Source organism: Hyperoodon ampullatus, assembly GCF_949752795.1.
Source record: "Hyperoodon ampullatus genome assembly, chromosome: 5".
Classification (NCBI taxonomy): Eukaryota; Metazoa; Chordata; class Mammalia; order Artiodactyla; family Ziphiidae; genus Hyperoodon; species Hyperoodon ampullatus.
The window spans coordinates 29,718,776-29,742,560 of NC_136918.1; the positions used below are offsets into that span (position 1 = coordinate 29,718,776).

The 23,785-nt window shown below is 38.8% G+C and overlaps 1 protein-coding gene across 2 annotated transcripts in view; it reads left to right on the forward strand.

Annotated features, from left to right (window-relative positions):
• TBC1D5 (TBC1 domain family member 5) overlaps positions 1-23,785 on the forward strand; it is a gene marked incomplete at both ends in the record, with an annotated part of 358,820 nt that overhangs the window by 187,343 nt on the left and 147,692 nt on the right. For both annotated transcript variants that reach the window (XM_079704730.1, XM_079704731.1), the window contains one exon: positions 16,684-16,826. In XM_079704730.1, coding sequence (XP_079560856.1) covers positions 16,684-16,826 — 143 coding nt within the window. The remainder of the gene's footprint in view (positions 1-16,683; positions 16,827-23,785) is intronic.

A 23,785-nucleotide genomic window follows, 5' to 3' on the forward strand; every position in this document is an offset into this window, starting at 1 on the left:
TATTTGTTTATTACAGTTGAGTTATGAGAGTTATTTGCATATTCCCTTTTTCAATACATATTTTGTAAATATTTTCTCCCAGTGTGTTGCCCATGTTTTCGTTTTCTTAACAGTGTCTTTCAAAGAGACATTTTTAATTTTGGTAAAGGTCAATTTATCATTTTTTCCTTTTATGGTTAGAGTTTTCTATATCCTAAGAAATCTTTGCATATATCAATATCACAAAATTTTCTCTTACTTATTTTCAAGACATTTTACAGTTCTTGCCTTTACATCTGTTATCCATTTTAAGTTAATTTTTGTGTAAAGTGTGAAATATAGTTCTAAGCTTAATTGTTTTATAGTGGATGTACAATTATTCCAACATTGTTTGTGAAAAGAGCATTTTTTCACAACTGACTTTCCTTACCATCTTTAGCAAAATCAATTGAAAATACGTGTAGGTCTGTTTCCAAACTCTGTACTCTGTTCTGTTGATCTAGGTAATAATGGAAATTATGGAAATTATGTTGTAGGACTCTTCCAACTTTGCTTTTTCTTTTTAAAATTGTTTTGGTTATTCTTAATCCTTTGCTTTTCCATTCATATTTTAGAACCAGCTTGTAATTTCACTGGAAATCTTGCTGGGATTTTGATAATGATTATACTAAGTCTATAAAATCAGCTTTAGGAAAACAGACATCTTGCAGTATTGACTCTTCTAGCCAATAAACAGAGTGTATCTCTCCATTTATTTAGGTCTTTATTGATTTCTCTCATTATTTTTTGATAGTTTTCAGCTTATAAATATTACACTTATTATCCCTAAATATTGGGTCGGCCAAAAAGTTCGTTCGGTTTTAAGTAAAAACAAAACACCCATTTTTCATTTTCATGAAGAACTTTATTGAACAACATATTCACTGACCGAACGAACTTTTTGGCCAACCCAATACTTTATGATTTGGGGGTGCTGATTATTTTAATTTCGATTTCTAGGTGTTCATTCCTAGTATGTAAAAATGTAACTGATTTTGGTATATTGACCTGTATCCTTTCTGAAGTTACTTACTAGCTTAAGTAGCTTCTTTATAGATTGTTTGGGATTTTGTTTGAAAATTATTTCATCTGCAGTTACAGATCACTTTATTTCTTCCTGTCTGATCTCTGTGCCTTTTGTATACAACTTGATAATGTTTTGTTAAGGATCTTCATGCTTATGTTTGTGGTGGATATTGGTCTGCATTTTCTGTCTTTGGGATCTCAGTAATGCTGGCTTCAATATGAGTTTCTGCTTCTTTCATATTTTTAGGAAGAATTTGTGTAAAACTGGTCTTATTCCTTTCTGGTATGTTTAGTTGTATGTTACATTTCACTATTTTTTCTCATCATCTGTGGTTTTTTTTTAATGCTGTGTACTTTGAATGTTATGTTGTTGATTTTCTGAATTTTGTGGTCTTCCTTTAGAGGAATGTTGAGTTTACTTTTGGCAGTCTGTTAAATTACTTTTGGATCATCTTGATCTTTTTGATACTTGTTTTTAGACTTTTTTTTAAAGTATGGTTCTAATGTATCCTCTACCCAAGGGCCAATTTAGCCCTACTACTAAGACATGGCACTTCAGGGATTTCCACTGGATTCCCTGTGTGTACACCAATTTCTCTTAAGCCTGTTTAGTCAGAACGTAGATGTTTCCCAGCCTTGTAAAACCTTCTTGCAATTTTTACACTCCCCAGTAGGAGTTCTTTCTCTGGTAGTTTTTCTTTCCTGAGCCTACTGGAGTTTTGCCCTACACACGCACACCGTAGTATTCAGCGAAAAAGTTAAGGAGATCCCCCGGTGCAGACCTCCGAGTTCTTTCTCTGTATAACTTTCTCCTTTAAAGATAACATATCCTGCAGACTTACCTCAGCCTTTCTGTCTTCTCAACCCAGCAAGACCCATGCACATTGCTTTGGGTTTCCCCATCCTGCTCTGTGCTCTCAAAAGTACTTCCAGGCAGAAAACCAGTTACAGAGATCCCCTTGTTTTCTTTTCCCCCTTACATTAAGGATCATGGTGCTGTGCTGCCTGTTTTCTTATGTCTGCGTGTTTCATTTTTTATCCAGTTTTATGTGTCATATCAGCTATTGCAGCAAGATCTGAAAGGGAAATTATTTTAAAAAATAAAATAAACCAACCCTACTCTAAGAAAATCACCTCTAAAGCAAAGGAAACTGATTGAAAATAAAACAATTTGCACAGGCATACTAAAAAAAGCAAATGAAAATGAGGTATAATAATATTCATATCAGACAAAATGAATTTAAAGCAAATAGCATTGAATGAGATAAATGAGAACATTTTATGAATGTGAAAAACTTTACAGTTTATAATGAAGAGCTTTCTTTAATCATTGTATACCTCCCACGCCCCCCTCATAAAAAAGCCCCTCAGAATTTATAATGTAACAGTTGCAGGAAATATAAGGAGAAATACATAGAAATACGGTAGTAATAAATGACTTGTACCTCTCCTCATTCATGGTAAATCAGGCCAACTCACTCTAAAGTAGGGATGTAGAGAACCTAACTATTCACATTGAATGTCAGACCTAAGTAATATATATCGAACTCTATATACTAGAAACAGAGAATGAAATTAATGTATCCATAGAATATTTATTTTTAAAGTAGCCACAAAGAAAAGCTTCAATAAATTTCACATAGTAGAAAGTTGTATTCTTTGACGACAACACTTGAGATTAATAACAAAAATAGAAAACAACCCTGAGACAAACCTATCACTGAAAATATTAAAACTCTCTTTACTCTTGTATTAAAAGGAAATCAAAATTGAAATTGTGTAAGTTCTAGAAAATGATAATTAAAGTATATTGATCAAAACTTGTTGATTTTGACTAAAACAATACTCTTAGAAGTTCTTAGCCTGATACTCTTAAATTAATAAACAAAAAAGGAATAAAAATATGTGAATCAGACATTCATCTCAGGTAGTGAGGAAAATAACAGCAAAGTAAATCTAAAGAAAACAAAATGAAGGAATTAAAACTAAAAGTTATGAATTGATAAGAAAACATAAATGACACAAACTAGTATACATACAAACTTTCTTTGGGGGAAAATAAGTAACAAACATTAAAATAATAAAATAGAAAAATATAAAATATACATGTACAAATTAATAATAAATTACAAAAGGTGCAAATTTCCAGCTGTCAAATGAATAAGTCTTGGGAATGCAGCGTGCAGCATGTGATTATAGTTAATAATACTGTATTGCATGTTGAAAAGTAGATAGGAGAGTAGATCTTCAAAGTTCTAGTCACAAGAAAAAAAATGTAACTGTATGGTGACAGATATTAACTTGATTTATTGTGGTGATCATTTTGCAGTATATACAAGTATTGAACCATCATGTTGTACACTCGAAACTAATATACTAACTAGTATGTCCGTTATACCTCAATTTTAAAAGCAAACATAAATGAAATTTTAATTACAAAAAATTTGTTTTTAACTTTATACATTCAGATATAGCCAGGAATGCTCTGGAATAAACTTGTCATTAGCCCCATCCCCTGTTAAAATGTGTTGTAAAGATACCATACTTATAACAGTTTGGAATTGGTAAAGGGTCAATACATATAGGACCCTCAGTACATATGGGAATTTTATGTATGATAAAAGTAGAATTTCAAATCAATAGAAAAATAATGGATTACTTAATAGTACAGTTTTTAGAACTAACTAGCTATGTGGTAAACCATGAAACTGTATCTCTATTTTTGAACCAAAATAAATTCCAGGTAGATCAGTGATATAAACAAAACTGGAATAAAATTATTATTTTTATATTCCTAGGTGCAATATTCAAATACCCATAAACCATAAAGAAAAAAGTTTGGTAAATTTGACAACATTATAATAAAATTTCTGCCTGGGAAAAGAGACCTCCCTGTAGCTTGAGAAAGATGAAAAAAGAGGTCACTGAAACTTCCTTGGTCCCTGGTAGCTTTTGGGCCCAGAACTGTATTCTGTTATATAACTCTTAAAGTAGGGGCTTCAAACTTGAGCTTGCATCAGAATCACCCAGAGGGCTTGTTCAAATTCTGCCAGGATTTCTGGTTTAGTAGATATGGGTGGGGAATGTCCAAAAATTTGCAGTTTGAAGAAATTCTCAGGTAATGCTGATGCTACTGGTCCAGGGACCACACTTTGAAAACCACTGTTTTACTGTGTTCCCAAATGCCCCCTTTTTTCCTGAGATCATTCACTTCTGCTCTTTGTAATCAAGGAGTCCAAAATCAAACTAAAGTGTTGAGGTAACATGAAGTAAACCGTTTCCTTCTTTCCAAGATATACTGTGCTTTCAAGCACAAAGACCCATACAGAGACATGTGTAATAACTAAGGGAGAAATCTAAATGCCCTCAAAATAAAAGAACTGGTTGAATCATGAAACGTCCACTCAGTGGAATACTCTGCAACCACAAAAAAGGATAAAGTATTTCTATAAATGCTGATTTGGAATGTTCTCCATTTTAACAATCATATTGGTAAATTTTAAAATGCATGGCATAGTATGTTCCCATGTCTGTTTTTAAAAGGCGTTTGCATACCTAAAAGTGCCTCTGTGTTATGGAAGCACATTGGCTGCACTTAGGAAGGTGGATTTGGAGGGAGTGGATCAAGGAAGAGTAAGAGAAATTACTTCTCACTATATGTCCCGTTACACGTTAAAATTATTTTTCACCTTGCAGAAAGTTATTCAAAATTAACAAAATAATAACCCCACATAGTTTTCACTGTAATTCACAGGAAATAGAAGAATTTTGGAAGTGAGAACGCTGGTAAGACAGGAGGCTGTGGCCAGAGCAGCATTTCCGCCTTTGAGATCGTGGATTTGTAGCTTCTCAGAACCAGCTCTCAGCCACAGTAACTGCTAGCTGATGTGGAAAGGAAATGAGTATTATTGATAAAAATAAATTTAACGTGTTTTACGGGATGTTTTTGTGCTTCATATGTGAGTTGCTTTACGAGCAGATTAATTTATGAACATATTATATACCATGATGCCCTCAGTAAGCCAGACTTCACTGAGTTTCTGCTCTCTCCGTTAGCCCAATATACAATCTAGACCTCATAAGTCTTTCTAAAATAGGCTGACCAAAAGTGGCAATTAATTTTTCTTTGTAAGTTCTTAGTTCTCTATAGTTTCCTTAATGAGTTGCCTTGAAAGGAAACACTTTAAATCTTGTAGGGTCCTGTAGCTGTAATTACCACTGTATTGTATGTAACTGGAGTGCTCGTGAAATAGCTGATCATGATTTATCAAAATAAGTCCTTCAGAAAGCTCCACTTCTTCTACTCAGAAAAACTTAGTGATGATAGATAGCAAGAGTAGTTACTGTGCATTCTGAGTCTTGTGACTCAGACATGAATGTGAAGAGGTGTTTTTAAAATATAAATCTGAATTAGATATCCTTTAGGAATTATAGAGGAGAATTCAGAGGATTATAAAAAAGTAGGTGGAACACTGAGCTTGGAGCTAAAGTATCATTGTCTAAATCTACAGTCTGCTTTTGATTGGGGTGTGCTCAGGCCGGGCCATGGGCCTCTGTCGGGACATCTGTAACATGCGGGTGCCTGCCCTGCCTGTTTAGACCCATCATTCTGTACTGGAGGCTCAACAAAGTCATCACCTGTCTCTGAAACATGCAGTTTTCCCACAGGTGATTTTAATATCTATATTCCACAGACCACTTGAAGAAATACCACTTTTAGAGAGTTAAGGGTAATTTTTAGTTCATGTATTTGGTAGTACTTCTAGAAATCAAAAAAGTCATATAAATGCATGATATTTGCCATTATTATAAATTGTGAAATCTATGCGTAAGAAAATGCATTTTATTTTTGCTTGGTGTATATTTGTCCCTTTTTAAAAAAAATGTACACACACACACACAGTTGATTGTAAAGTTGTTTGGGCACTAAACTTCAGCTGTTAGCTAGGGAGCCAGGGATAAAGTGGAGTAGCCCACCCCTCTTTAACCCTCTTTTGTTCCCATTTTGCTTCCATTATTAGAGAAAGGTAACTGTGACGGTCTGAGTTGAACTGTGGGGGTGTTGACCGCCCTTTTCCCTCACTGACTGCTGCCCCCTTGTAAGTCAGCTGGGCCCCGTGCAGATACATTCCGCTCTTCATTTATCTGCATTAATGGACAGGAACCAGGGCACATATGATCCCAAACGGTGGATAATCCAAAAACAGTTAATACTTGACTTTGAAATGTATTTAGTGGTGTTTTTAATTGTTTTTACCTTCCTAACTATATTGTGCTACTGTTGCCATTAGTTTGCATTCCCTGAACATACCCTGGTTGATTGGGGCACTTAGTGGGGAGGGGGCACAGAAAAATACAGAGTGACTGTGGGAACCCAGATTGGTAGGGCTTTGACTGAATTAGAATTTTACTTTGGATAATTTCCGTGTTAATGATTGAAAGTTGTCAGCATCTCATCCCGTCTAGGGCCTAGCACAGTGCCTGCTACACAGTTGAATTTCAGGAAATACGTGTTAAATGAAGATCCTGGGTGTTTTTCATAGCAGCCTTACTTACGGTCAGATCAGGGCTAGCCTGAGCCAGGAGAGGAAGTCGGTGAAGGATGCCCGCTGCCCTCTCCCCAGCTGTTCCATCCCCAGCTTAGTGAAGGTGAGTATTGCCAGTCATGGGCACTTTTCCAATATGGGGCTGAATTATAGGCTGTTCAACCAGCTGAGCCACAAAGATTAGCTCCTCAGTAGCAGAGACTTAATCCAGGAAGAAAGAAGATATCCTCTTCCTTTAAAATGCAAGGAGATAATTTGAAATAGGCACAAAGAGGCTGTGTGTTCCTTTCAGCAGAGTACAACTTTCCATGGCAATATAAACCTCTACAGTAAAATAAACAGTAATATAGAGCATAACTTCTTCATTTAAGGTCAATGGATCAGCTAAACTCCTGAAATGGCTTGCACATGAGTATGTGTGTGGATGTGTGTATATTTTAGGGGAGAGGGTTCATCAACTTGATCGAATTCTCAAAGGGGCCCACAACTCTCCTCTAGTTATATAGGGAATAGAATTTAAGTTTCACTCTTTCATGCTTTCCATAAAGCTTTGTAAAGAGGGAAACAACACACCCATTGCCACTGCCTCTCAATCTTGTCTCCCTTTAGACTTCAGAACTACCCGAGAAAGTAATGTTGTGAAACTGAAACTGTAGCTGGTTCTAGACTAGGCATGGGCGTAGGCCGAGCAGCCTGGAGTCGGTAAAGAAAGACTGAATGAGAAAGTGAACACTGGCCAGGCAATCTAGGGCAAGAGAGCGCTGACCTGTGCAAGAAGCCAAGCCACAGCCTCTGCAGCAAAATCAGCCCGGAACAGTCAGGACTTGGTCAGTGATTGCCCACTCCCCTATTTTTGCCTGCTTCCAGCTCAGGACCAAACAGAGAAAGCTCATATGCTCCCCAAATCAATCACAAATGAGGATCATCTTCTGATCAGCCCAGCGCCATCCTTATAGCCTCCAATCAGGCAGACCTGAAGCCTTCTCTTTGATTCACTAATAAAGCTTTCTCACTGCCCTGACTGCTTTTGATCCTTTGCCAAACACAAGTGATGGTAGCTGATTCCCTTGCTAGAGCAAGCTTTGAATAAATAGCCTCTGCTTGGCCTTGTTTGGGTGGTCTTCCTTTGTTTCAACTGTTCTTGGAGATCTGAGAGGTTCCAGGGAAACTCCCTTATCCTGAAATCTCTCTTCTACCAGGTCATCGTGGGGCTGGTAGTAATGATACCATTGGGGCAGACATCTCTTACTGTTTAGCTCTTTATCTTTCCAGGTAAAACATTTTAAATGCATGTTTTCTTTTAGAGACAGATCCGTCTGAGCATACTGATAGCGCGGAACCTCAGGGTGCGAATGGTTCATGGGTCACACAGGAGAGAAAACACCAAATCGTTGGCCATTCAGCCAGGCTCCCAGTGTTGTAGGGCTTCTGCATGGGGACTAGGAGAGTGCCCTTTTGGGTCCTGGCGGCCCTGGGATTCTCTGCCCCTTGTATGCACTGGCCACTCCCCTCCTTGCAGCTAGCTTATTGGCCATGTCCTGTCCCATCCCAACTCTCACCTCGTTAGAGCCGATCACCAGAGAACCCAGGAGAGTCATCAACTCAGGGCTAAACACAGAGGGCCTCAAACTTAAGAGTGTTTGCTCTGCCTTCAACTGCAATTGTATGTAACCATCATAGTAAATTAATGTTTAAAAAACATTGACCTACAAATTTTAACTTTTAAAATGTCACAATTTTTATGGCTTTGTTCTGGCATTTCTTCATCTTGTAATATACTGGGAGTTAAACAAAATCAGAGTGGCCCAGTTTCTCCTAACCTTTGGGAGGCCTTCTCCCTTTCCCGAATGTCTGTGTCTCTCCTTTTTATTGGATCATGTTTTTACAGTGACGTTTTCCTTGGGGCAAGAAGTATAGATATTACTAGAGATAGAATGTAAAGAGAGGTTTGGCTGTGTGTGCTTGGTGTCCCAGCCATTAGATGTTTCATGGCCATTGGCCCACGAAACCAATGAGTAAGCTGATGAGAAGACCCCCACCCAGGACTAAGAGGGGATGTGAACAGAAACCAGAACCGCATTTAGTGATTCTCATATTGTGATCTGTGGATCAGCATCAGCAACTACAGGGAACTAGTTCAGAATGCAAACGATCGGGCCCCGTCTAAATCTCAGAACCAGAACCTGACACTCTGAGGATGCGTCCTAGCAATCTGCGTTTTAATAAGCCCTCCAGGCACGTGTGATGCATACTAAAGTTTGAGACCATTACTCTAGTTAGAAGAGTCATCCAGTAGTTTAAGCCTTTTCTCTCCTCCTAGAATAACATTATACACAGATGCACGGTGGATTTTAGGAGCCCTGACAGCTGGCACCAAAATGAGTAGGAAACAGGGAACTGTCACCTAGTCCATGGCTTCCAAAACTTTAATATACACAGAGATCAACTGTAGGTCTGGTTAAAATGAAGAGTCTGATCCAGTAGGACTATATTGGGGACCTGGGAGTCTGCATTTCTAACAAGCTCCCCAATGTTGGGGCCGGTCCTAGGGTCACATTTTGAGGGCAGGCCCCAGCTGCAGAGCATCTGAGGTGTAGGCAAGCAGGGGGCCAGAGTACAGGAAGTGAAGGGAGAAGGTCCAAGAGAGGGCTTAGGAGGCCTTGATCGTTTCCTTCTTAGGTGTGATCACTTACTATTCAGTATGTGTGTCCAGGGATCCCTACAGAGATGAGAGCAGCCCAGGCGAATGTCAGATGAGCAGCTAGGAAACGTTATGAGAGATCAAGGATGCAGGCTCAAGATCAAGAAGATCACTGGTTAACAAGAGCTGACCTGGGAAGGAGGATTCATAATAATTTAATAAACATTTGTTAACACCCCTACTCTGCCCAACACCAAATAATCCCAAGGAGCTTGTGATCTGCTGCAGAAGGAAGAGGAACCAAACCAGCCTATCAGTAATTAACCCTTTAGCTGGGATCTATTTATCAGCGCCTTCATCTCTGGACAGTGTGATTGGGGAACAGAATAGATATGGAAGCTGCAAACATCAGGCCTGAGTGACGCACTTGTCCTAGCCTCCGAACAGCTAGGCAGGGTCGGGGCGCCTTGTGCGATGGCGGGGAGGGGGAGAAGGAAGAGAGGGCCCAAGAAAACCACCCCCAGAAGGTGCCTACAGCTACAGGTAAGCGGTAAGAAGTCATAGAAACCAGGCACCGCTGCTGCCTCTTAGGAAGGGGCTCAGTCTGACTCTCTTCATGACATGTGACCGGTCTGCAGACACGCCGTCTTACGTCCACCCTGAATCACATGGACCCTGATGATATTTCTTAGTTTAGTGTTATACCTTATGTTAGTTCCTCCAACAATGTATATGAGTGTATTAGGAGATTTATGCAGAGGAAATTGAAAAGTGTTATTCAGTGAGGCTAAGATTTCATTGGTATGTGAAATAGCCTATGACAATTTCAAAAAAATAATAATAATAAAGTCGCCCAAGGTTTGTTTTGTTTTAATGAGTTTCAGATTAGGAAGGATAGGAGCAATTATTTTTAGGAAGCCTGTGTGTGCTCTTTCAGAAAACCGACTTGCTCATAACTCCCTTTCCTGAAGATAAAATGACAGAACAAAGCCTATTTATAGACTTCCTAGAAGTAAGACTTGTTTATAGTATAAATAAACACTAGTATTCACAGAGCCTAAAATTAATTGTCCCAACGTGACCACCAACCGTCCATGAATTCTTCATGCTGTTATTCATAGGTCGGAGTGGCTTCCAAGTAATTTTCTCAAGGAGATGCCCAGTAGCTCACTTGTAGTGGAGCCCAAGTAAGTGATCGGGTAGAGAGATTACTTCTTAGCAGCTTTGACCCCCATGTTCTCTTGAGTCAGGGCTATGATTCCAGCTGCACCCTGGCTGGAGTGTACAATAGGATTCTCAGTGAGAGCACATCCTATTCATACAACTAAATTGATATTGGAGTATGACCACCTTTCAATAGCTTTATTTGAACTTGCTGGTAAATCATACATCCTAAAATTACTCCTTGATATACCATACTTGTAACCCAAATGGCAGGTCTACCTCTGAAAGAATGTGTGTGTGTGTGTGTGTGTGTGTGTGTGTGTGAGAGAGAGAGAGAGAGAGAGAGAGAGGGAGGGAGGGAGAGAGAGAACGTTCAAGGATTATACAGCCTCAAGACATGTGATGGTCATCCTCTGTGCCCCACACTCTCAGAGCATCTTGAACCTCTGAAAAAACATAGATACACAAGGCTCTCCTTTCCATTCAGGCTATTTTTGCAAAGGGCGTATTATAGTTCTGACAAAACAGCTTCAGACCCTCGCCAAAGAGAATAAATTACAGTACGAATGGGTGATAATTATTAGGAACTTATTTTTGGAATAAGAAACATTCCTTAATAAAGGGCTATGTACTGCCCACTGAAAGGAACAGAGAATTTTCCTCAAAGTCAAAAATACGCTTTTAACAGTTCGTGTACTTATCCTATGGGGGTTAAGTTAGGGTTAACACGTGTTCCCAGAAAGCCAAATTCAAGCTGGCTTCAACCTGCGTATTACAAGGAGCACTTAGAAAGCAAATTTGAGTTCCTTAAAGATAATAACTAATTTGAAGTTGCAGTTCCTTCTGTTTTTGCAGCAGAGTTTGATGGGCTTGAAGTATTCAGATCTTTCTGTAACACATGCAGATCCCAAATATTTTTAAGAAGACCAAATTGAAATAGATTGAAAAAATAGCCAACAGGCTAAGCATCTTCCAATAATGTATTCTGCAGAGCTGTCAGAAGAAGAATAAACATGAAATTGGAGGGAAAAATGATTTATTTTGGCTTCCATCTTTTGTGGCTTTGCTCTCCAAAGAAGTTAGAATTAAAGATGAGAATGCCTCGGGCTTCCCTGGTGGTGCAGTGGTTGAGAGTCCGCCTGCCAATGCAGGGGACGCGGGTTCGTGCCCCGGTCCGGGAGGATCCCACATGCCGCGGCGCGGCTGGGCCCATGAGCCATGGCCGCTAGGCCTGTGCGTCCGGAGCCTGTGCTCCGCAACGGGAGAGGCCACGGCGGTGAGAGGCCCGCGTACCGCAAAAAAAAAAAAAAAAATGAGAATGCCTTGTGACCCTAATTATAATAACTACAATATTTGGTTCTAATTTTAAGACTGTTTTCACAGAGTTGACATAAAGGAAAACTCAGGGTAAATTAATTCAAAAAGAACTGAGTACAAAGGAACCCAGTATAAGAAGAGCCTAAATTCAGTCAAGGGAGGTAGCAGGCACAAACATGGGAACTTTTGATTTGCTTTTGTTTTTGTCTGACACAAACACAGAATTTGGATTCTGTGTTTCTTCTCTACCAGGCATGGATTATTTAAAAATTAACTGTTAGTTTTGAAAAGTACAAGTGAACAGAAAGCAAAAGACAAAATTAATATCATTAAGCAAAACTCTAACATTGCTCTTTTGTGTTCCAATATGCTTACCCAGTGATCACAGGTTACTCAAGATGCCCCTATAGTGTTTGTTAAATTAAATTGAATATACCTTTTCCATTTTACTTGTTCTTCCAAGGTGGCTGTACCCATATCTCAGAAGAAAAAAGAAATGAAGATCTAGTGTATAAATTGCTTTCTGCATGTATAACCCACTGCAGCCATGTTGGATTAAGGCTATGTTTATTTAAGCCTCAGTCAAATTGTTTATTTAAACCTCAGTCAAATTGGTCATTTTCATAAACTGATCAGTAAAAAATGTATTTCTCTTGGTGTTTCCATGGGTTGTTCACCAAGCAATAACACTATCAGGAATCACTGATCCCCAGGGTATAGCAGCTTAATTACACAGAAATTTAAAACTGAGAATAGTGGCATAAGTGCAGACATAGAGACTGTCCTGTCTTTGGGTGGTTTATTATTAAGTTTAATACTTCAGAAGGTCTTTTTGGTTTGTGTAGATTTTAATTACTAAGTAAGTCTAGTAAAAAATGAATTATTGTATTATCACAAATGATACAAGGTATAGGTTACGAGCATTGCAATCTGCAGGTGTAACATACATAAAGCAAGATTAATAGTATCAAGCAGTTAAACTGAAGCTAAAAGAAAGGTTTAATGCTACCCTTAAGTGTAACTTAAACTCTTGCTAAATATTTTTTTTTTTTTTGCGGTACGCGGGCCTCTCACTGTTGCGGCCTCTCCCGTTGCGGAGCACAGGCTCCGGACGCGCAGGCTCAGCGGCCATGGCTCACGGGCCCAACCGCTCCGCGGCATATGGGATCCCCCCAGACCGGGGCACGAACCCGTATCCCCTGCATCAGCAGGCGGACTCTCAACCACTGCGCCACCAGGGAGGCCCAATATTTTTAACTGCAATAAAAGCATGTTAATTTTAGGAGTGACTTCTTTACAGGACCTCATTTCTTAGAGTAAGTTTTCCTTTCTAGGAATACAAAAGCATACTGAAATAGTTTCTATTGGTAACTCATTCCATAAAGAACTGATTTTTTTCTTGGTTTTTAAGCTCAATGAAGAAAGTCCAAAATAGCACAGGAAATTTTGTGTGTGGTGAATATATGTATGAACTAAAGCCAGTTGGGATAAAAATGATTAAATTATTGATAAGGTCATTGTTGGTCCCAAAGCGTTCCATTAGTCATACAGTGTACGCCTTAAATATTTTGAGAATTTGGCCTTAATTTTCCTATAATTGCAGATAAAATAGAGGAAACTATATTTTACTTTAATGTAATATCCTTGCATGTACAACTTATTAACAGTTTTATATAAAAGAAACTTGCTAAACACCTATTAATGAATTTTTTCCTTCTGTGTTTCTGGTTTTTTTTTTCACTTCATGAATTATTTTTATGCTGCCATTAACCAGATGAATTCCTGTATTTCCAATTTAGCCACCTTTCCTTGTCAGCAGTGTGACAGGTGGCTTTACAGTGAGTTTAACAAGACCTTGGTAAACACGTAAAGCACTTAGCAAAGTGTACAGAGCTCTTCACAGAGAACTTCCTGGCTCACGCTCTCTCTCTCTATTTCTCTCTGTGTCTCTCTTTCTCTCTCTCTCTCTCTCTCTCTCTCTCTCACACACACACACACACACACACACTTTGGTCCTTGCTCTGGAATTATTTACCAGTGTACTTGGCAAGGTGAAACTTCAAAAATAAAGCAATGTAAAATATTTATCAAGCGGCACATCACAGATTACACATTAAATATAAAAGTACTGAAGACGTACATTCTGTGTGGTTTTGAAGGCATGTTTTATTCACTGTAGATTGCTAGGTGTCTGCAGTCCCCACTCCTGACAGCTCTGCGGTGGCAACTGCTGCACATATGTATCTGCAGGGTGGCTTTTGAAGCTAAGCTAACACAACCCCAGATGGCAGGAAAGCTGCAAGAGAAGGGGTTTGGGCAATAACTGGGCATTTTATTGTAGAAGTAATAGGAATATAGATTATTTCTGAAAAGTAGATTTGTTTTCGATGCATTATCTGTGATGAAACCAAAGATGTGATTGTCCATAAGAAAATGAGAGGAATTCGAACTTTAAGGAAGAGGGAAAAAGATAGCATTGTATTCTCATCTGTGGTGTGTATTAACCTTCATTAGTTTGGAGGGTTTTTTTTGATAAATGATGTTTATTGTAATATGATAGATGTCACCTTTTTCAAAAGGCATTTTGCTTTCAATAGAAGATAGCTTGGAAAACACACAGAAAAATTTTTCTCTGCACATAAGAAGGCCTAGCAAAAGCAATGTCTTTTGGGAAACAGCAGCAGCAGTTACCAAGTGGGCTTATTCAGATAAGAAAAGCATTAAAATAACCTCCAGGAGGGAAGGGGCCACATTCAGGGCACAGTATTGTTTTATGGGTGTGATCCTTGAGTTTTGTACTGGCATCCAGATTTGAACCAGGAGGAATCACTTAAATGTCAGAATTTGCAGTTTTCAAATTGCCAAAATTTGCCTATCCGTCAAACCAAGATAATTCTTATTTATTTATTTACTTATGTTTTTCAGCGTTACTGAGGTATACTTGACACATACAATTGTAGGATATTTAGCATACGTCATTGTGATTTGATGTACGTGCACATCGTGAAAAGATTCCTCCATCTATTTAATTAACATAGCCATGATCTCACATATTTATCTTTTTTTTTTTTGGTGAGAACATTTAAGTTCTTTCTTAGCAAATTTCAATGATACAATACAGTGTTACCAACTATGGTCACCATGTTATACATTAGCCCCTCATCAGTTTTTTTCATTGATGAATGTTTCATCAGTTGTGTCACTTGGATAACTGAATAACCATGTTCTATGTGATTTTAGTCACTTACTAATGCAGATATAGTTATCAGTTTAAAGGTCCTTTAAACAGGTCCCCCAGATGGTTTAATCCAGGTACTTTTTGCTTTGCCCATTCTCTGGTTCCCCGACACTCTTTGCAAGACCAGTTAATTGTTTGTAATTAAGAAGAGCAACCTGTTTAATTTAGGGATATTTTGGTACTTCTTAAAACAGTAAATATTAGCATTTGTAATTTGAAAGAATTAGAAGTGTGTGGAGAAATAATGTTTCATTCTAAACCACATAAATACAGGCATTTTAGACAAAATATACATATATATATTTTGTGTTAGTCACCTCTCATATATTAGCAGTGAGGTAAGAATTGAAATGTAGATAAAAATTCTAAGCAATACTGTAACATTTTTTAAAGGATAAATGTCATTTAGACATTAAATTTCTTCCTGAAAAATTGAGTACCATAATTTAAGATGAAGTTGAAAATAGTTTAATTATTCTGTTGATTAATTTGGTAATATGAATAAAAGAACTCAAATATTTGATCATATGGTTCCTAATAAACTGTGATACGTATGTGTGATTATACACTATTTTGTCACAGCTTTTTGATTCCCCCTTAAATGTAATACTCCCTGAAAAAAAAGCAGTATTTGAATTTTTTTTTTTTTTGGCCTCAGTTTAACCTCACAGATGGTTATATTTGGTTTTGAATTTTGCAAGGAGGTAATATATCTTAACTAATTTTTAAAGAATCTCCTCTATTCTGTACTATTTAGTGGTACTAGAAATTTAGAATTTTTGAGTCTTTGCTGTGTGCCAGAATCACACAGATTTGTAGCTGAAGTTCCTAGAGAAAGGCTTGTGTAAGGAAATTATAGCCATATATATAAAATTAGAAGTAAATGGATAAAAATATATCAAAGTGAATTATTTTAATTTTCTTGTAAGAATTAGATATAAATAGCTTAGCATTTGCTCAAATTCTGAGGTGTTACTATTTATGATATAGAATTATAGACAGACCTTGTTTAGTATTCCTATTAGCCTCTTATGTCTGCTCTGTAGCATCAATGTCCATTTTCCTGGCCATAAAACTGACTGTGTTTTGAAAACTACCCCTAGAAAGATAACCTCACTGATAAGGTATATCTATTCTGAAGTTAAAAATTAAGTATCATTATATGTTTCATTTGAAATAACTGTCTGCGCTTGACAAAAACAGATATCTTTTGTTTTTTCCACATTTAATTTTAAAATGAATATTTTTACATAGGAGTGAAATGTGAGAATGCAGTTTTCTGTTTGGCTGTAGTAATTTGTCATGTGGCCATTTGCAAAAGTCTAGTTAACAAAAAAAGTCAGTAATGATATAAAATTTTGGAATATTGTTACTTTTTAATTCATAACCTTACGTATGAGACAACTATCAAACTACATTCATTTTTCTCTTTGCCTTTTTGAGATTTGTGATTTCTAATACATATGAAAGATTTCTACCCTTTTCAAATATCATACTTGTGTTTTATACATATAGGAATAAAGTTTAATGATTGTGGCCTAGTTATAAAATTACAAAACTCATTTGAAAGCTTAAAACTTGGGTTTCACTGTATTATATTTTTGATATCTAATATTTGCTCAGTGTGATCAGTTAAAATTTATAATTTTTTCACAGTCACAGGAGAAAATGATTCCTCTTTATATTACTCTCAGAAGTACTATTTTTCGAATTTGGGTTTTGTTTCTTCCCAGACGGTGGGTACGGCTGCTGTTTGGACGAGAGTTCCCCCTGCAGGATCTTCTGGTGGTCTGGGATGCCTTGTTTGCAGATGGCCTCAGCCTGAGTTTGGTTGATTATATCTTCATAGCCATGTTACTCTACATCCGAGATGCTTGTAAGTGTTAATGACCTTGCTGACATTCAACTAAGTGGTCCTGAGTTTTTAAACTGTGTTTCTTAAATATACTTTATCTTTCATTTTGAATTACCATACCTACATTTTTATAGTAGGTGGTATATTGAAGTTTCAAAGGAACATACTAAATATGCTTTCTGTTAGTTAACCATGTACATATTGGGAGATGTGGGTGATTTTATATTGAGAGAATTGGAATATTCTTCAGAACCCTTTTTCTAAAGACTTTACTCCTGCTTTAATCTCGTCATTACACACACTTGTGAAACATACATATAAAAAGCCAGTATTTCAGATATGTTTAGAGCTCCACCTTCTGACAGGTAGGGAGTATTCAGGAATATTTATCAGGAGCTTGGAGCTGTTTTTATATATAGTATCTACAACTTGCCACTAAAAGTTAAATATTACATTTAAAGATCTTTTAACTTCTTCTTAGTTGTATTTTGGCCAAATGTATTTCTCAGTGGAGTGTCAGATGGCAAGATGTATTCCCACCTCATCAGATCTACCTTAGGGTGCTTGCCGAGCTGGAAAGCCAGTGCCTAACCCTTTGGAATGGTCCGATAATCCTCCGCTTGAAGAAAATAGCAAAGCATGTTTTAAATTTCAAAATACCTCAAATTGTTTTCCTTCTCAAAAAAATAACCACAGTTCACAAAACCAGATTTGTAAGCCAAAATAAAATTAGGAAAGATTGCACAAAGGGATGATGAAGTAGGAAATAAAAAACTACCATAAGAGTAGGACTTTGTCAGAAGAACATAAACTATTTGGAGTCATTCATAATCTTGACTGTTAAATTGCTGTGTGGTTCTCTTTCTTTGTTCATTAAATGCCAGTTGTACCAGATGCTGTTGTTATGCCTCTGGTAACACTAATAATGTTCTTTAAATTTTAGATTATACTTTTTAAATTCCCCCCAAATTACTTGAATGAGTAAGTGACAGGAGCACCACATTTTTTCCAAAACTTGTTGTTTTCTTCTGTTCCTTGAAGGTCAGATAGTTTGGGTATTGACATACAAAGTGAAAAGTTCCTTCTTTCTTGAGTCAGAGCTAAACCGAGAAGATCATGGAAATCATAAGAGGAAACATCTGGAAAGTAGAGAGGAATGTTTGGGTAGATTTGAGGGATACTCTTGATAGATTTTAGAATATTTAATGCTAATCTCCCATTTTAAAATGGTATGATTTTTATAAAATGTAAGTAATAAAAAACAAAAGGAATGAGAAGCTGCTTTTATTTTTTTAAATGCTTTTGGATAATATTTTCACAAAATTTTCCAAGTCAAACCACTATCGAAACGTATTCTGATTTTCTGTAGTCTTAAACATTTGAATATTTACTCTTTTCTTACTTTGGTGCATCACAACTATATTTTTAATTTAATCACCCTGTTTCCTATGCTAAGATCTACTTTTAAAAATTAATTTAATAAAACTTGCAGTTTTTGGCAGCTGAAACCTTTGTACATTTTTAATCCCTGCTCTGATGACCTTATAAAAAACATAGGCAAAAGTGAAAAAATGTAGGAGTGATGAAGTTGTTTATTTCAATATGAAGTCCAAGTTATTTAAATTTGCTTATTTAAATCCATAACAGTGGTTGAGATTTCCTAAAAATAGGATGACTATTTATTAAGTATTTAAGGGGCACTGCCCCTGTCCTCAGGAAGTTTGCCAACTAGTAGGAAAGACTGACATCATTAATTTCAAACTGATGTGTCTGGAACTGTGGCTGAGGCATGGATGGGCAGCATGAAAGTTTACAGAAAGAGCACCGAGCTCCCCTCTGGGCAGGCTGTGTGACTAGAGAAAACGCTGTAGGTGTTGGCGAGCAAAATAAGGGATCTGCGTTCCAGGTGGAAGGAACAGCATGAGCAAAGAAGCTAGGGAGTAAGAGAGTCAGCTTAATGGGGAGTGGTGTATGTGTGTTTCTACGACTGTCTGGTATCCTGAGGGTGCAAAGGGAGAGTGACTAGCAGGTTATGAGGTTGAAGGCGTCAAGAGAATGAGATCGCGATGAGAGTCCTTATCCCGGAGGTGACAGGAAACTGCTGAAAGGTGCAAAGCAGCAGTGCGGGCAGTGTTAGGTCACTCTGTCAGCTGTGTGGAAATAGACTTGAAGCAGACAAGACTGGAGCAGGGACATCAGATAAAAAGTTATGACCATAGTCCAAGGGAAAAACAGTGGATTGAAGAAATCTTCAGAACTAAAGTCAGCATGTCTTGGGGATTAAATTGAGTGGGTGAGAGAGAACAGGAAGTTCTCCCTCATGAGCCCCGGCTTGGAGAGCTGAGTAATCTGTACGACCTGGAGAGGAAAGAGAAGGGTTAGTAGGTTTGGGGAATGGGTATGATTGAGTTTGGGCCACGCTGAATTTGAGATGTCTGTAAGAAATCAGTACCTGAAGATTGGAAAATAAAGCTCACTGTCAGTGTCAAGGCTACAGATTTATTTTTGCAAATGGTGAATAGGTACGTGTTCGTTAAAGCCGCAACAGTGGATGTGATCTCCCAAGAATAGAGGGACCATATATCCCAGTTTATATGGAACAGTCTCAGTTTACACTTGCTAATCAAGAGTAATAGTTATTCTTACTGCCTTCTTTCACTCTCAGAGGCATCCCATAGAGATCATAAGAATTATATGGTCAGTCTAGCTAAGGTGGGTGCTTACAGAAAGAGAAGGTGGCAAAGGTATTTAACATCAGTATTTAAGAGGCACCAGAGAAGGAAGAGCTTGTGTTGTAACCTCACAAAGCTGTTATATGAGCAAGGAAAGTAACAGGGGTCAGGAGTGCTGAGGTACAGTAAGGTAAGGCTGGAAAGGTCCACCTGTGGAGGGACAGTCATTGGAGACCTTACCGAGGTGGATTCAGCAGACTGGGGGAGCAGAAGCTGGATTATGGTAGGTTGAAGGGTAACTGGACGGCTCAGAACTACAATAGCCTTTTCTACAGTTTTTGTTGTTATTTTACGTACACATTACATTTTCAACTAAAAGTCAACTAAATAAAAAAGAAAGAATGCAGAGAGAGCATGTGCAGAGTAATCTTTAAAGAAAGTCAACAAGGAAGGGAAGAAGAAAGATGTAACTAGAGGTCGGTGTGGGGACCAGGAAGGTTTGATGGCTGCCTGTAGAGGGAAACAGGGCACCTGGAGGTGGGAGAGCTGCAGAGAATTTCTTTCTCAGTCCAGAGTCTGAGCTCCTCCTTCAAGGGTCAGCACTAGTTTTTCCCTCCTGTTCTGTGAGTAGGATTTATGAAAAGTTGAATTATCCTGTTTATTTGAAGTTTGTACTATTTGTGATTTGTTCTTCACACCCACTCTTCTACCCGCCAGTGAGAGATAGGATTTTGTCTGTCTTGGTTTGCCTACTGTATCCCAGCATCTAGAACAGGGCCCAGTGCATAGTAATCCTCCTGACACATATTTTTTGAGTGAAATAATTGAAGAAACAAGGGCCTAGACTAGGCAGGGGCGTGAGGTCGGGAGTCCTGTGGAAGGAGGCACCAGGCAGGTTTCAGAAGTAGACCGGTTTCTAGGAGAAGGTGCCTGATAAAGGACGAGGCCAGGCTGTCTGCTGTGAATGGGGCAGGGCAGGGCTTGAGGGGAGTGACTGGGAAGCGCTGCGGAGGTGGCTGCCCAAGACCAAGCGTGAGCCCGCGAGCTGTTGAAGAGCCTGCAGAGACACGTGGGCAGTGGCACCCGGTGATGCTCACTGGACAAGACCCAAAGAGGCAGAGAGCGATTCAGGCTTCAAGTGAGGCCCACGTCCGGCTGAAAGGAGGCAGGAGATGGGGGGCATTGAGTACATCTTAAGAGAGAGGTTCAAGATGCGTAGGGAGAGAAGCATGGCCAGGAAGAGACTGCTGCAAAATCAGAATATCAAGGGATTTACAGGGAACATGCAAGAGCTGAAAGCATCAGAGGTTGTGGTCAAACGAGAGGATGTGGAGCAGTTCTCAGTGTGACCAGGGTGGTCAAAGTCAGTAAAGGGGGGAAGGAAGTCACTGAGGAGATCAAGGGATTGGGAGGGAGCTGGGCTTTTTGTTTGGTCCTCCAGGGACACTTCATCGAGAATCATGATAGGAGAAGGTATAGAAGAAGCACAGTGAGGCCAACAGTGGAAGCATCCCATAAATGCAGAAGAGTGACCAAGGAAACAACTTTTATTCAGTGAATCATTTATACAAAGCATCGACCATTCAACCAGTATTTATTGAGTGCCTGCTCTTCGCCGGCCATCCTGGTGCCTCTACGACACTAACGAAGGGGAAGGATGGAAGTATAGATACATGGCATGACCTTCAGAAGAAGAGGGATCTTTATGGAATGAGAGGAAGCAATGGCTCACAGACAGAATCAGGGAGCGAGGTGCCCCCCACCATCACCCCTGGAGGTCGCAGGGGCAGCGGTGGTCGGGAGGGCAAGGCTCAAAGGGGAAGGCGTTGTTCCTCAGAGAGGATTGGGAGGGGGCAGAGTAGCAGGAAGAAGACACAGAACAGGATCGGGCAGAACACATGGGAGGGCAGTACTGATCAGATGAGCCCGCATCTTAGGCCGGGGCCAAGAACAAGAGGAAGGTGGGTAATTTGCCACCCTGTGCGTTCCAAATGGAACATTGGTGTCGAGTTTTTATTCCATCTCCATGGATTCTGACTCATGATGCCCCGACTGGGGCATCCAGAATGCTGATGTTCCATTACACCCAGTCGCCTTCAAGCTCAAAAAGTTTTAACCGAGCACCACTGTACAAGTCTCTGGGCATGACGTGTGCTCACTTGGAGCTATAGGTGATGTATTTGTAGCTCAAGGAATGTTGCTGTTGCGGAAACTAAAGAGCCTTCCTTCAGTGACGGCACTCCTTACCTGGGGCCCCTGCTTCCTAGGGGTTCAGTGGAGGGCTTCATCTTGATGCTGTGCAGAATATCCAGTAGGTGTGCGTTGCCCTGAGTCCAGGGTGTCTAACCTTCATCATCATCTCAAAGGAATATGTCACCCAAAAAACAGTTCAGATCCACCACATCTAGTCCAAAATCCTGATTTTACAGGCTCAGGTAATGAGGCCTGTTATGAACTGAATTGTATATTCAATCCAAAAAGATATGTTGAAGACCTAACCCCTAGTACTTCAGAGTATGACCTTAGTTGGAGATAGATTGTTGCAGATGTAAGTAGTTAAGAGGACGTCCTACTGGAGTGGGGGGCCTCTGATGCAATATGACTGGTGTCCTTGTAAGAAGACGAAAATTTGGACACAGACGTGCATAGAGAGAAGACAGTGTGAGGACACATGGGGAGAATAATGCCATATGAAGGCAGGGCAGAGATTGAAGTGATGCGTCTATAAGCCAAGGAATGGCAAGGATTTCCAGCTGTCACCAGAAGCTGTGAGAAGGGCATAGAACAGATTGTCCCTCAGAGGCTCTCAGAAGGAGCAAACCCTGCCAACACTAGAAGCTAGAAGAGGCAGGAAGGATTCTTTCCTACAGATGTAAGAGGGACCATGGCCCTGCCAAGACCTTGATTTCGGACTTTCAGACTCCAGAACTGTTAGACAATACATTTCTGTTGTTTTCCATGGTCCATCTTTTGGTACTTTGTTACAGCAGCCCTAGCAAACTAATACAGTGCCCTTGGCAGTTAAGTGATTGAAAACAATCACACTCAGTCTGTGGGGTTAGATCCCAGTGTCCTTGCTTAGTTCTCATTCTACCCAGTTCACCATCAGCATCTCATATTTAATTTTTAACAAAAGTATTCGTATAAGTTTCTTTATTCACCTTGAAGAAAGCTTTCATTCTCTTTGAAAGTAATTCAGTCATCCAAGTATAATATTCAACCACTTAATAAATTTCATAGAAACAGCATGTTCTTTATGAGGCCTCAGAAATGGAGCCCAACCTCCGTGTTGAGAGGTTAGGAAACGAGCTCTAGGCCACCGGGCTGATGTCAGGCGGACTGGTGCTCACATCACCTTTAACATCCCTCAAACCCTGCCATGATTTTATTAAGTAAAAGTAAAATTTCACATTGGAAAAAAAAGCAATACAAACATTACCTATACAGATTTTAAAATTTAACCTTTGAAATGAATGTCAAATGGCTACTCTTCAAACAAAACTTTCACTTTTCCAGAGATACAGAGCAGAATTATTATAAATAGATTATTCCCAAATATTTTAATCAAACTAGAAACATTTTTATTTTCTTATGTGTTGTAAGAAGTGCTTTGTGGATTCTTTGCTGGATTATATGGATTAAGATTACACGCAAATTTTTCACAGAGCTAGAACAAAAAAAATTTTCACAATTTGTATGGAAACACAGAAGACCCCGAATAGCCAAAGCAATCTTGAGAAAGAAAAACAGAGCTGGAGGAATCAGGCTCCCTGACTTCAGACTATACTACAGAGCTGCATTAATCAAGACAGTATGGTACTGGCACAAAAACAGACATGTAGATCAATGGAACAGGAAAGAAAGTCGAGAGTTAACCCCACGCACATATGGTCACCTTATTTTTGATAAAGGAGGCAAGATATACAATGGAGAAAAGGCAGCCACTTCAATAAATGGTGCTGGGAAAACTGGACAGCTACATGGAAAAGAATGAAATTAGGACACTCCCTAACACCATACACAAAAATAAACCCAAAATGGATTAAAGACCTAAATGTAAGGCCAGACACTAGAAAACTCTTTAGAGGAAAACATAGGCAGAACACTCTATGACATAAATCACAGCAAGATCCTTTTGGACCCACCTCCTAGAGAAATGGAAATAAAAACAAAAATAAACAAATGGGACCTAATGAAACTTAAAAGCTTTTGCACAGCAAAGGAAACCATAAACAAGACCAAAAGACAACCCTCAGAATGGGAGAAAATATTTGCAAATGAAGCAAGTGGCAAAGGATTAATCTCCAA